This window comes from Phyllobates terribilis, unplaced genomic scaffold (genome assembly GCF_046119375.1).
Source record: "Phyllobates terribilis strain yellow unplaced genomic scaffold, ASM4611937v1 Scaffold_2__4_contigs__length_985480577, whole genome shotgun sequence".
Taxonomy (NCBI): domain Eukaryota; kingdom Metazoa; phylum Chordata; class Amphibia; order Anura; family Dendrobatidae; genus Phyllobates; species Phyllobates terribilis.
The window spans coordinates 191,148,816-191,163,900 of NW_027362762.1; the positions used below are offsets into that span (position 1 = coordinate 191,148,816).

The 15,085-nt window shown below is 41.2% G+C and overlaps 1 protein-coding gene across 3 annotated transcripts in view; it reads right to left on the reverse strand.

Annotated features, from left to right (window-relative positions):
* PAN2 (poly(A) specific ribonuclease subunit PAN2) overlaps positions 1-15,085 on the reverse strand; it is a 49,760-nt gene that overhangs the window by 6,909 nt on the left and 27,766 nt on the right. For all 3 annotated transcript variants that reach the window (XM_073663700.1, XM_073663699.1, XM_073663698.1), the window contains exons 14-24: positions 11,555-11,664; positions 9,643-9,741; positions 8,736-8,809; positions 5,457-5,601; positions 5,143-5,286; positions 4,764-4,823; positions 4,595-4,685; positions 4,347-4,504; positions 3,972-4,115; positions 2,860-3,039; positions 2,688-2,781 (exon numbers count right to left, since the gene is read on the reverse strand). In XM_073663700.1, the coding sequence (XP_073519801.1) occupies positions 2,688-2,781; positions 2,860-3,039; positions 3,972-4,115; positions 4,347-4,504; positions 4,595-4,685; positions 4,764-4,823; positions 5,143-5,286; positions 5,457-5,601; positions 8,736-8,809; positions 9,643-9,741; positions 11,555-11,664 (1,299 nt within the window). The remainder of the gene's footprint in view (positions 1-2,687; positions 2,782-2,859; positions 3,040-3,971; positions 4,116-4,346; positions 4,505-4,594; positions 4,686-4,763; positions 4,824-5,142; positions 5,287-5,456; positions 5,602-8,735; positions 8,810-9,642; positions 9,742-11,554; positions 11,665-15,085) is intronic.

The window sequence follows — 15,085 nt, forward strand, 5'->3', positions numbered from 1 at the left end:
GCTCTATCCAGTAGCTCATCCAGAACCGACCCAAAGAGATGTCCCCCTTCACAGGGGATAGCGCAGAGTCTTGTCCTCGCATGAATGTCCCCCGGCCAACATTTTAGCCACAAAGCTCTCCGGGCCGAGTTAGACATGGCGCCGACCTTGCTGCTAATCTGACGGAATCTGCTGATGCGTCCGCCAGAAAGGCTGCCGCCCCCTGAAGAAGAGACATGTCCGCCAAGAATTCCTTCCTGGGAGAATTGTTTTTAAGATGGGCTTCCAGCTGGTCCAGCCAGATCATTAGGGACCTGGCGGTACAAGTAGCTGCCACCGTGGGTTTTAGGGCTCCCGCTGAAGTCTCCCAGGTCCCTCTAAGGAAAGAATCAGCCTTTCTATCCAGGGGGTCTTTAAGAGCTCCCATATCAAACGGAAGGGAGGAACTCTTAGAAGCTTTGGAAATGGCCACATCAATTTTGGGGGCTTTTTCCCCAGGAGGAAGAGGCAGATTCCTCAAAGGGGTACTTCCTTTTGAAGAATGGAGGTAGAGCGCCCTTCCTTTCTGTTTTTTTCCATTCGCTAAGGATTAAGCCCTGGATTTTTTCTTTCAACGGAAAACTCCTTCTCTTCCTGTCACCCAGCCCCCCCGAACATAACGTCCTGGACTGACTTCTCCTGCCTGGCCTCTGTGATACCCATGGTGGACCGAACCATTTTAATCAATCTGTCCACTTCACCAAGGGGGAAGCAATTTTGTCCCACACTACTATCAGAGGAGGAAACAGAGGAAAAGTCTGCACTATCTGAATCCAACTCATAGGGAGAGGATAGGGGGTCATCCAAGACTAAGGGGATCTCACAGTCAGAGTTCATTTTCTCTTTAACTCTCTTGGAGAGGACCTTGTGAATCTGTTTTAACTAAGGTTTTTAAACCAGAAGCTAGAGCAGGACCCTCTTCTGCCAGTGTCTGGTTTATGCACAACTGACATAGCTTTTTAGGGTATCCGTCAGGAAGAAGAGACTTGCATAGCGCACACTGTATATGCTTTGCCTTGGCGGTACATTTCTTCCCCTGATAAAATATGGAAGGGGAGAAGGGATACCATATTACTAAGTGAACTTACTCGAAGATCACTTACCCAGGCGGCTCAGGAAGAAAAAACAGCTGGTACCGGATTGGAGGAAGGACCCTTCTCAGCCGGGGGACCTTCCCTAGAGGCTGCAGATTCGTCCGTTCTACCAGAGGTATGGTGACCAGACCTAGACCCCGAGCTCCGTTTTCCTGAGGACCGGCTACCAGGACCACGTGTGCGATGCGTTTTTTGGGGCTCCCCAGACAGCCGCTGAGATGAAGATGGCAGCTGCTCAACCTGCTGCTGCAACTGGACACCTTCAGACTCCATAATGAAAGAATGAAGCTTTGGGAAGCACTGAGCCATGTTACCCGATAGTTTAAATAGGTATTGACTCCTCCCCTCTAGCAGCGCATCAGCACACTTTTTCCATTTTTTTTAAAAAATTTTTCTTTTGCCGGCACATGAACGCCGAGTCGCGGTGACGTCATCGGGCCACGACTTACAGAAACCCGGAAGTACGCGCCGCACGAGGATGCATGCTGTCAGCGCTCCCTCAGGTAAGCCGTGCTTTAGCGATGCACCGCGCTGCGTTCACCCAGGGCAGGGCAAGGGGACACAATCACCTTGGCCCTCACCCCCCCTCCCCATACTTACGGAGGGTGATGGTGGGCTGTCACCCCCACTCGGGATGCAGACCCCACCGCACTTTTGGGGCTCAGCCAGGGCCTACACTCCCACAGGAGGCGCACCTGGCTTGAGGCAGAAAAAGGGGATGCCACCCCAGACAGGGGCGCAGCCCCACTGCAAAAGGAACCCCCAGTGCTCAGGATGCTGTGCCTCCCCCATATAGGGGCGCACGAGCATAGGCCAACGCTGGAGCTGCTGTCCCCAGACAGGGGCGCAGGATCGACAGCCGTCGCCATCCACGTTCTTTCGCCTGCGACCGGCTTCCTCCATCAAGGACAGGAAACCAAACTGAGGCGAGAGGGAGGGCCGCCCCCTTTTAAGCCTGTAGGTTTCCTGTCCTTGGCGGGCGGATTCCCTCTCTCTCGTGGTGCTGTCATGGTCGACCGATGAAAGATGTTTTACCGAAATGCCTATAACATAAAAATATATGAACAACTGGAAATTACTAACAACTATATACCTGAGGAATACCTAAAGTTTCAAAATTCTAACTAAAGTAATCTTGCAGAAAATAGAAAACAATTAACAGGGCGGGCCTGCGAGGCCCCAGGTATGCGTTCTAGGGTTAAGCAAGAGCCTGCTTCGAAAAAGGGGACAAGCCCTGATATAAACGTTGTGTTGAAAAGGAATTAAAGAGTAACTTTTTAGTTAATCAATAGTACATGAAAATCATCTTCGTAACATTTTATCAAAGGAATGAAGACTAGATTCCCATAATTGAGATAGATTGAAAATGACAGTTGCTGCACAAAGTTCTATGGAGAGGTGCGGGAGAAAGGAGGGAGAAGCTGGAAATATTCTGCTGCAAGTCCGTAAGCAGTTGTTACATTCTGAAACCTTGTATTTTAGAGAAGCCTTCAGGAACTTTAACAATTTTGCCAAAAAAAAAAAAAAAGTAAGTGATGTCAAACTTTTGAAAATAAAAGTGAAGTGGAAGCTCACCCAGGAAATACCATGCCAAATAGCGCAGAGAGATCATTCTTTTACGTGGTATGTGAAACAAGTAAACCGTATCAATCACTTGATCCTTTGGTACCTACATCCAATAAACAAACATTTCAGATACTGTACAGATATACAAAGATGCAACTTCAAATTAATGCTCAACTCCTACCATTAGGTTTATGACACGGAAATCTTTTTGAAGGCCATGACCCACAAACTTCACTCCTACATCAATGAGAAACCTTAGCTTTAAGTATGTGGACTTCAATGTAGTCAGATGCTTGGATGAGATCTTGGCATCCAAGTCGCCAGGCTTTATTCCAGAGTACTGTGTAAGGTAATCCACAACCTACAAGAAAATTGCATTCTTTATGGAAAACCACACAGTAGTTTAAATCTTCTGTTTTTAATAAAACACAAATATAATAGAACAGCTATATACTGTCATCCTTCCTCCAATGTATCTGATCTTTGCTGCTGTGACTGCAGCAGTGATGCAAATTGTCCTCTTCCTCTCTGAAGAGACTAGAACTCTAGTGCCACCTACAGTAAATAGTAATCCTAAAAGTCAATAGTGACCCTTTAACGAGCTTTATCACATGACTTAGGATATAAGCCAGAACTAGAAACTCAATTTGAAGACACTGTTTTGGGGTACTGCCCCCTCAGTGTAAAGTGCGAGTGGCATCAGACCGGTATCTATCGCAGCAGTAATGGCAAAAATCCTCAAATTACTAAACACTGTTTGTTAAAATGTCATTCACCAACACCTAGAATATGCTGAAGACTTATCAGATGAATGATGTAAAACATGCTATTTCATAAATCTGAAACTTGCCTATATATTGCAGAAAATGTGTGAATTTCATTCTTGATTAATAGGTGCAAGCCTAAAGATTTAGCTACAGATTGTTTAGCTGTATGCGCACTTAAACACAAATTTTGGACGCTATCCATGTGGATATACCCCATTCATTTCTATTGTGATCAGTGGGTGACCAAATACAGAACTCTTCTCCTGGCTTCAAACCTTCTCCCTGAAAGATTAATCTACTAAGAGATATTAAAACTCCAGTTCACAAGAAAGTTTATAGTCCAGAACTGATGAGAAGTGGTTATACTGGGATCAATACTGTCTTTCACCGTGATCCTTTTCATGCGGAACTGGGAGGTCAGCGTTTTCCCCAAGACAAAAAAAAAAATAAAAAAAAAAATTGACAACTCCACAACAAAAACAAATGTTAAAGCGTGCGTGCGTTGTATGGAGTACAGAAAACTAACCTGTTCTTGGGTGGAGATGTAATCATCAATGAATGGGACACCTTCATTAGGTCCTTGCCCCCTAACACAAGTAATACGAGCAACAGACATCTGACTAGGTTTTATTGTAGACTTTGTACCATCACTCCGTAGCTCAGCTTCCTCCTGTTAAAATGAACACAATCACAAGCTGCTGGAATAGTGCATAAATTCACTACATTGATGCATTATCTGATTGTGTAGAATATTGTGAATGCTCTTGATCTCACAGGGAACAGATAATTTGGATTAAAAATATATGACTGATAATGCTACAGTGTAGCCAAAGCTAAATTAACTTGCGCATGTGTCATGTCCAGTGTTTGCCAAGAAATGTTTTAACGAATAGCGCTTTACCTGATTTAGGGTAACAAACTCTGCATCGAGCCCCACCAGTTCTCCCGCCTGTGGCATCTCATTCAGCAGTAACGGAATGAAGGTGGCATGGCACTTCCTTTGTTTCCTCGCTAGAGACGCTTCTGCCAGTAACACACTAGCTTCAATTGGATTCTTAACTGCAGGAAATAATTAGCAGATATTGGTAAATGACTATTTAAAAGAACAGAAGTTGATGGAAAAAAAATAAAAATAAAATGAAGTCTTACTAGTCAAGTTGAATTTTGTGTTCAGGTTCCTCTTGGTATAGAACAATATTGAAGGTACTTTCCAATTCATGTCAAACTGTACAGCTTCACACTGAACATAAGAAATGTAAGTTAAGGTTTACACCTTTGTACTCAAGGAAACATTTCTATAATATTAGGTTATCCTTACCTTATCCACAGGTTCAATGAGGAAATCATTGAACAGATACCACTGTTGATGTGTTACCCCCTGAGCAAAAAAAAAAGGAAAAGTTTAATAAATTTATATATTTTTTATGTATCCAACCAGCTAACTCCGCTTCATGCCACCGGGAAATCCATGTACACAGAGCCAAAGTGGCAGCAAGCAGTCACAAATTCCATATTGTATAGCAGTGTTTTTAACCACTTTTCCAATTCTATGCAATTTTTTTTTCTCATCTAAATAAAAAGGAGAAGGCACACCAATATACAAAGTGAGAGATGGGCCAAGACATGCATTTTGGTGACCAATTAGGAATCCATGATTTGGCTTGACCAAAATTTGAGAAATTTACTTTAACACGCACCTCCTTTCTTTGGTGATAGGTCTCTCCCACTTTTATATGTGCTACCAAGCTGCCACCTGTTCGAGGATCCAATACATGATTGACGGTCGCCATAAGGTCATACACGTTTGTTGCTTCATCTGTATTATCTTCTACCTGACTAGTCTAAAAAAAGGAAACTTTGTTACTCTGTCAAGTATGCAAAAAACATTTCATATTTTAGACCAAACCATTTCGCTATTGGACAGCACTGGTACAGAAACCATTAAGGAGGCATCTTCAGCACCTTACAAGTTAGTCCTACACAAAACTAGAAAAAAAAAAAAAAGCCATACCTCCTCATTCTCTGAACAATTAAGAACCTCCAACTCTTTGTTTTTAGAAAGTTTCATCTTCAGGGAATATGGGACCCACACATTACGAAGTTCTTCCACTGAAGGCATTAGGGATGGTAGTGGCCTGTCAGAGTTAGGGTCATTCCTGTCAATGAAAGAATGAGGTGCGATTTTCACTGGAGGTACACTTGAGTGAACAAAGGTTTGGAAGAAAGGGGGTAAAGGAGAGGGGCGTGCAGGAGTTGGAGTATATGCGAATTGGAAACAGAACTAGGGCAAGTACACAACATTGAAATTGCAACACCAAGAAGGAAAAATCATGGCGTTATGACAATTATAGGATCGATCTACTTGATACATAAAGATGCAAATGAAAGATGAAAAAAAAAAAAAAAAAAAAAAAAAACGACATGGCGACTAATGTTGAGAACTGATCGCTACTTGATTTTGCATCGGGTGCTCGGGTATGCACAGAGTATCGCGAGTGCTGGAGTGACATGCTCGAGTCTCCTCCCCCTACATTTTGCAGCAGAAAAAAAACCTTGCGGGGAATTGCCTGCCATGCACGAGCAATCCCTGCATATTTTTTTTTTTTGGGGGAGGGGGGGGGGTGTGTGTGTGTCTAATAACTGTGAAACATGCGAGCGGGGACTCTAGCATTTCACTTGAGCACCCGCGATACATGGTGCATACCCGAGTACCCGATGCAAACTCAAGTAGCGAGCACTTGCGCTCAAGACTAATGACAACTTATTCAATATGATGACCTAGTGTTATCAAATTCTGTGTTGTACCCCTGGGTTCAAAATGTTCACTTTGAGGGGGGGGGGGGGGTGTTTCCACTGTTTAGGCACATCAGGGGCTCTCCAAACGCAACATGGCGTCCGCTAATTATTCAAGCAAATTTTACATTCAAAAAGTCAAATGGTGCTCTTTCCCTTCCGAGCATCCAAACAGTGGTTTGCCCCCACATAGCGTATTGGCGTGCTCAGGAGAAATTGCGCAACAAATTTTGTGTTTATTTTTTCCTGTTACCCTTGGGGAAAAAAAAAAAAAAGTCTAAATTAACATTTTTGTGAAAAAAAGTTAAATGTTCATTTTTATCTTCCACATTCCAAAAATTCCTATGAAGCACCTGAAGGGTTGATAAACTTCTTGAATGTGGTTTTGAGCACCTTGAGGGGTGCAGTTTTTAGAATGGTGTCACTTTTGGGTATTTTCTGACATAAAGGCCCCTCAAAGTCACTTCAAATGTGATGTGGTCCAAAAAAAAATATAATATGTTTTTGTGAATTGTGGGAAAATTTAGACATCTCTGGTCACCTTTTAACCCTTATAGCTCCCTAATAAGAAAAATTTGGTTCCAAAATTGTGCTGATGTAAAGTAGACATGTGGGAAATGTTATTTATTAACTATTGTGTGACATCTGATTTAAAGGGCATAAAAATTCAAATTTTGAAAATTGCTAAATTTTCTTTTTTTTTTTTTTTTCACAAATAAACTCAAGAGTTATCAAAGAAATTTTACCACTATCATGAAGTACAATATGTCACGAAAAACAAACGCACAATCAGGGGGATCCGTTGAAGCGTTCCAGAGTAATTACCTCAAAAAGTGACAGTGATCACAGTTGTAAAAATGGGCCTGGTCATTAATGCGCAAACAACTCTTGGGGGGTGGTAAAGGGTTAAAAAGGGAACCTGTCACCATGAAAACATAGTCCAGTCTGCAGACACCACCTTAAAGAGCAGCGGGAGCAGAGTAGATCAATATATAGTTTTGTGAGAAAAGATTCAGTATAACCTGTGTTAATCATTTAAACCTCTGCTTTTTTCTGGAGTTGTTCCAATGATTGACAGCCATGACCAAGCCATTTTTTTTTTAACAAAAGGTGCATACAATCACTGATAGTCCCTTAGAAAAAGCCAGTATTCGTTGAAACGTGCGTCAGGGACACGTGTCCTGTTTTGCTGATCAGATGTTTGAGGGTCAGTCAGCTGTAATCAACCAAGATCAGATCAGGGGGGTGTTCCGGGGAGTGGGAGTTGGGGAATATGTGTACTGCATATGTACCGGCCAGTCATGGCTCAGACCGGCGAATCCCGGCAGCACAGTGCATGCACTGGGGTGGGGGGAGAATTCATAAGTCTGCAGTCACACAGGGTGACTGAAGACTTATTTTGGCCAGAACAACCCCTTTAATTATCCGTAATCTATCGCTGACACACTTACACCTTGTGGAACACTGAAGCAGCGGGTCTGCATTACTAACACTGGGTGTAGCTGAGGCACAGCATTCACCCCTGCACAGTGATACCATGCGTCTCAGCCCACTGCTGATGACTGTCCTGTGTGACAAAGTGCAAAGTGCCTGCCTGGTGCATAAATAGGAATGGCACTTAATGAATCCGTCACAATGCAATTCATGGACACCAATGATATCTATATGTAAAGGGTCCGAAGAAAGAAAAAAAAAAAAAAAAAAAAAAAAAAAAAAAAATTTTATATAAATAGCTGTATGATCAGATAAAATCAGCCAGGTCTAAGGATCTCTATACTAGGGACATTGGTTAGGGCTCTATTAATAGCTACAAATTTATGACAACCTGAATCAGCAATCTGGGACTTTATAGTGTATGTGCTATACAGCTGTGAGCCACTATAGGCATACTGCAGTGAACCTATATATGCTTAGTACAGGGCATATGAGAACTTTATCAATTCAATAAATATACCACACGTTACTTTAAATTTATTCCCATAACTAATCCTCCGCTCTGATTTATCCTATTACTTACTGATAGGACCAAATACCCCAGAAAAGTGAAGAGGTTTTAAACTGATTAAACACAGGTTATACTGAATCTTTACTCACAAACTGTATCAACAACTCAGCTCTAAAATGGTCAGCAGATTAGACTGCATTTACATGGTGACAGGTTTCTTTTAAGCCTGTGAGATTTGCAAAGAATGTTATATGAAGTAAATCGCTTACAAAACTACTAATTTACATAAGTATAATTGTGCTATATTAAAAGACATATGGATATGCTCCTTTAGCGTCCCAACATATTTCGCTCCACAAAATATATTAGTTTGAAATATTAGTGAAGCTTAACTGCATTTGACACCAATAACAGATTCTTTAGATTTCATACAATTTGATCAACTTGTATGATGTGTAAATGAGGGCATTACCCGCATCCAATGTTTAGCCAGTCAAAACTGTGCAGTTAACAAATAGGACAGATCTCTGGCAATAGGAAAGATTCTCTTACCATCCATCTTTGCTACTTTCATTGGGTTTGGGGTAGTTTAGTTCCACTTTTCGCAGGGCCTTTTTAAAAGCATACTAAAATAAATTATATATAAAATCGTCAAATTGTGTGAACAAGTTCAACCAAAGTAGCTTGCAGTGTTTTTATTTCAAAATTATAGTTAGTCATATAAACAACATTTTTGAGAAGGAAACTCTAGACTGGTTGTTAACCAAGGTGATTAAAAGGAACTGTCAGCAGTGTGACTGTTCTAACCAAGTACAGGCGATCGGCGCATCAAGGCAGGGCCAAAATAAACACACGTGCCCACCTGCATGCTTTCCCTCTATCACCTCCATTCTCTGGCCTTATGAAGCCAGAGCTGATAAAGAGTAGGGGTGGAGAAAGGAAAAACAAGCAGGTGGGAAGGAGTATATAAATGATTGGCCTCGCCTTGAAGCACAAGCAGTGGGACTTTGTCAGCACAGAATGACTGTTGAAAGAGTCCCTTTAAATGAAGTTTGCCCTGTAAGCAAGACGTCAGTGATTTTTCACATACCCAATACAAGGTCAAAACGGTTTGTTAATCATCCGATTTTTGTATGTCAGTCAGTTTTTACCATGTCTTTCAGTGGCAAAATAATTAATAAATAAATATGAGGGAAGCCTGAATTAGACCTTTGTTCATAAAAGGAATGAGGCAAATATGTAGTTTTAAATATAGGTAGGAGGGGGTGAGGAGGTTCAAGCTACCTATTAAAAGAAAGTGATGTGGATCACAAAGAAATGGGTGACCCAGAGAGCAGTGCAGCAGGAGTGGGAGAGAACCGAATTGGTAAATTTTAAAAGGTTTCCCACCCACCATAGTTCATAACATTGAGAAAAGGCATTTGGAAATCGTTTAAGTATAATGATTACTGAACTCTACCTCTGCCTGCATCTTCCAAAACTCAGCCTCCTTTGTGTTGTTAACTTCACAGTTTATAACAAGCACATCAGGAAGACAACGAATGTTACGAGTCTGAACCTGTAGGTAAGAAAACATAAGCATCAATCTCTAATATAATAATGTAAAGCCTTGGCATAAGAACACCAGGAAAAAATAAAGCATCTAAAAACATGCAAGAGCAATGGCACCAAATTGCTCCTGGATTGTTGGGAAGTTAGAAATGATTTTTCCTGCACGATTCAGAGCATGAGAAATACCTACAAGAAGCAAAATGAACAAGCCCTTCTGTAAAATAAAAAGCAAGTGCATTTAAATAAAATAGGGTTCTTAGTATACAAATTAGCCCAACATCGACTTGGTCTGCCCTTATTCACACATTGAGGTCAACTTTGACACATGGTAAGGTTTTTAATATTAGACAGTGTAGGACTATCCCAAACGGGTTCACCTTGTCGTTGGTGGGATAGTTTTAATACTATTTTTGATCAAAAACAGTGCTACTAAGAACCTTATTTTAATTTAAATGCACTTGCTTTTTATTTTTTACAGCAGGGTTTGTTAATTTTGCTTCTTGTAGGTTTTTCTGATTCATGGCCATTGTGAAACATGCATTTATGAGCTGCATGTATACCAACTTATACCAAGCTCAAATTTTGTGGTTTTTTTTTTTTTTTTTACGATTGAGAGCATGTCACATGGCAAAGTGATAGTTAATTGCTCGATAAACAAAACATTGAAATTTAGGGTTCGTGACCAGGTACATCCCAATGCAATTAAGAACTTGGCCATCGTGCTTTTTGAGGATTGACCAACAAAAATTGTGATAAACTCCAAGCACTGATAAGTTAAGAATGGGTTGTGAGTCAGTGGGGCTGTGGCCTCTGAGCCAAATCCTATCAGTATTTCTCAGGAGTGGGAGCCAAAACCAGATGAGGAACAGAGGAGATAAATAAATAAAAAAATAAAATATAATATTATATAAAAAAAAAAAAATAATAATTACTGACCAAATACGGATAGTGGGTCTGCAGCCAGAATCAGATTCCAGCTGCCAGGAGGAATTGCAGAAGTCTTGAATAATAATGGTCAACACAAAATATCGAGTCCTTACATAAATTAGGTGGCAAAAGCCTGGTGACCGATTCTTTAAAACTACATTAGTGATATAACAAACTACAGTCAGTTAGCGGTGCTGAACACAATAATATGGAGATAAGAGGTGGAGATTTAAGGAGCTTGGTGCACTGATGAAGAGGATGAGACACTCCTCTGTCTCATGACTTCCTTGTTGCTGGTGCACTCCAAGACCGACAATTTGGACCAGCAGCATTGTTGCACTGTTGGTCTAAAGTAAGCCGTCTTCCATGGAGCAGCACTGAATTTGGTGGCACCAAAGCAGGGGGTGCTCCTTGCCTATGCAACTGGCTACTCCAAGACTGCAGGGTGGTAACTAGCTGTATATGTAGATAATACTTATTTCATCCCCCCCCCTCCACCCTTCTCGGTTGTTGAGAACAGAGGACTTTTAAATCAGAGGTAAAATTGCAAAGCTGCATGTTTGTTTTTTTAGCGCCCAAAAAACTGTCAGGTCACTTAGTAAAAAAGACTCGCTGTGCATATGTTCATTGGTTTTTAATGTTTTGAGCGCTGGCTGCAATCTGCAGTCAGAGAAAATGCAGACATTTAGCTGAAGCCTGGAAAAAAAAAAAAATTACTTTAAAAAAAAAGGGTTTTCCTGTTCCTTGCTGCGCAATTCAATGCTTGTTAATGCAGAATACTAAAACCATATGCAAGTCAGAAAAATATTTTGATATTCTGGCTTTGTAGCACCGTTGTATAAAGGTTAATAAGCAGACAGTGCACCTTCAGATATTGCACGACCACTACTTACTGTAGGTTGGTATTTCTCACAATTCTCACACCAGGCTTGAGTGCTCTGCTCCAGGCAAATACTTTTCCGTAGAATATCTACAAACTCAAAGTCTGGAGGAAGAGTTTTATCTAGAAAAAAAAAAAAAAAAACCCACACACACCAAAGTCATGTCACATATTTATATAATTTACATGTGAACACCAGAATACCCTCAAAAACCCTCCCGCCAAGTCCACTTTCACAACAGAAAACGAATCCCACAGTTTTATTGTGTAGATATCCCATTTGGTGAACAATTTTGGTTGTAATAAGTTTGTGAACACCAAAACAGCAGAGAAGAAAAACATATATATTATATAATATCTTATAGATGTGCCCCTGCTGTGTACTGTGTAATGGCTGTGTCTGACCGTACAGGAACATGGTCTGATCATACCACAGCTCCTGGGCAGGGGGAGGAAGCAAAAGAGTATACAGACATTACAGCATGGGATCACAGCTGCTACTTACTGTGACCAGGAGCTGTGGTATGATCCGACAGCCATTACACAGCAGGGGCACATTTATAAAATTCTCAGCATAGGAATTTAAAAATATATACCCGATTATGGCAATTTTAATTCTGAGATCTATTGATTAAAGTGTACTTTGTTCATGGGAAAAACTATTTAAAAAAGGAATTTAGGGAGGTTTACTGATTTTCTTTTAACCCACAGGTGCTTCACAGAACCATCTAAATGCCTCGATAGTGGTATTTAGAGGGTTAAACTGCCACAGGCTGTGAATGCACTAGCCCTGGCTGTTACAGCAGTAACTCGGCTGTCAGCGATTGTGTGAGACCTGCAAGTCATGTCAGGAAGAGTTCTCATTATGACACGTGTCCGTCATACGGCCAGAAGCGGTAACAGATAGCTGTCAGCAGGTTGGACCGACAGTCAGTGTGTAAGACGAGTGTTACGTCAAATCAAATTAAGTTTTTCTTGCAGCTTCAGTCAAAGCCAGCAATGGATCCAGCAGGAAGGAGTTTTCTACACCATTTGAATCCACTTTTGGCTGTACTTTCAACCCAGTATTGGATTCACTGATTATTGATAAATGGTGTAAACTGAAAAGGACTAATCAGGACATTAGCAGCTAGCATTTTTTTTTTTTTGTGTGTTTAAATTTTACATTAACCCACTGGTAATTTTCCATTTTACCCTTATTCCAAGAGCCATAAACTTTATTTTTCCGTCATTATGGCTGCGAGGGCTTGTTTTTGTTCAGGACGAGTTGTACTTTTGAAGGACACCATTGATTTTACCATATAGTATTGGGGGAAAAAAAAAAAAAAAGGTTTTTTTTTTTGCGTTTGTCATCATTCTCCCCCACCCCCGAGACCCATAACGTTCTTATTTTGTGTGATATGGGGGGGGGGGGGTCGGATGAGTGCTTATTTTTTGCGCCAAGAACTGATTTATTAGAAAAGTAACCTGGCACTCAGAAGACTCTTGGGTTCTTTTATAATTTTTAATAAAGTAGTGCAGAAAATAAACAGACGTTTCGGTCACATTAGACCTTCATCGGTGTACTACAAAAAGTGAAAAAACGGTAGTGAGTAACATATAGCAGATTATACATAATATAACCAAAATATATATGGTCAATTACCACATAATATGTCATGGGGAATGCATCTATGGAGTACAACAGGGGGAAAAAAGGGGGAAGGGAAGAGGATCAGGATTGAGTAGGGGACAATTGGCTTCACCATGTCTTCTAGTAAAGAATCCATTCACTTCCTTGATACCACCATCACCAAGGATGAACTGGGATTCCTGTCTACCGACTTATATGTGAAACCCACTGACAGGAATAGTCTATTACATTACACTAGCCTCCACCCCAAACCCATCTTTAAGTCAGTACCCAGATCCCAATTCCAAAGGGGCCAACGCATTGTTAGCAACCCTTCTACACGGGACATTAGGATTACTGAGATGAGGAGGAAATTTCTTGACAGGGGTTATCCATCAGCTACATTGTCACAAGCTTTAGAGCCCACTACTCGCCTGACTCATAACCAACGCTTTCCGTTTGTCCACACTTACCATCCAATGGTTTCAATACTACATAAGATTAGACAACACTGGCACATACTCCGAACAGCCTATCCCAAAGTCCCAGAATTCAAAGTCCCGTTTCTACCATGTTACAAAAGATCTACCAATATCCGTGACCGCCTCGTCCATTCCGACATTGGAACCGCCAACACTCAATCTAGACAGATTTCTATCCACCCCTAAACATGGGACGTTTCCATGTTTACAATGTCACCAGTGCAATAACATCATTCGGGGAGACTCTTTCTATCACCCACAATCAGGCAAACAATATAAGATTAAGGATTACTTCACATGTAATTCCTCCTACGTGGTCTACATCTTAAAATGCCCATGCGGCCTAATTTATGTCGGCGAGACAACTCAGTGCATCAAGGATAGAATTTCGAAGCACAAATCCACAATACGTTGCAAAAATCTACTCTTACCGGTTCCCTCACATTTTGTGGCATCCGGTCATTTAGTGTCACAACTAAAATTTCAGGTGATTGAACATGTCCCCCCTCCCAGACGCGGAGGGGACCGCATTCGTTTATTAAAACACAGGGAGTCATTTTGGATCCACGAGCTACAATCATTATCCCCCAAAGGACTCAATAAGGAATATGACATCAGCTCTTTCACTTAATGTATCCCTAATTGTGACATTCTTGTTCATTGACACATATGAATTTATGTTAACTTGCACGGATATCCCATCATGGTATTTTGTAGGGACCATTATCTTTTATTATTGGGACTATTAATCTGGATAACATGACCATAATTGTCTATATGTGATACTCTTTTAAATATATTTGAACCCTCTGATGTTCTAAGATATGTGATACCTTGCTGATTAAACCTATTTGTTTCTAAAATGTATTTTTGATTTCTTCTAGATCCAATCCTAAGTGATGTTCCTCCCTCCTGATCCCTTACCCTCCTGGACTCCTATCCTGCTTCCCTAACGTTCCTCCACCCTGTCATTCTGGCTCCAGCGCTCCCCACACGCAGTGGAACGCATACAATACATTGTGGAACGCACTCACACGTCACTTCCGGTCACGTGACCGGGTTTTCTCCTTCAGGACCTTCAGAGCGTCATATGACGCTACTTCCTCTTTCTAGGTCCTGTTCCACATTCTATATGCACGCTAAAACCCCACTGGCACCAATGATTAAGTTGATGAGCGACCTTTAACCCCCTCCACTGCATATTTAAGAGGTAGTAGGTCTTTAGCCCTCCACCATACCTCCTGACAAACGGTTGACACCGTGTCCGGCTAGCAGACATCTACAGGTAACTCTTTTCAGTGATGGTTTTTCCTTTTACCATTAGAGTCCATTTCTATGACACTTTTACCTATATTTTATTCCCACAGCAAACAGAACTCTATAGGCCACTGCTTAAATACACCCACTTCCACATATTGGTAGGTTCATTTAAAATACTCTAAGATTCACC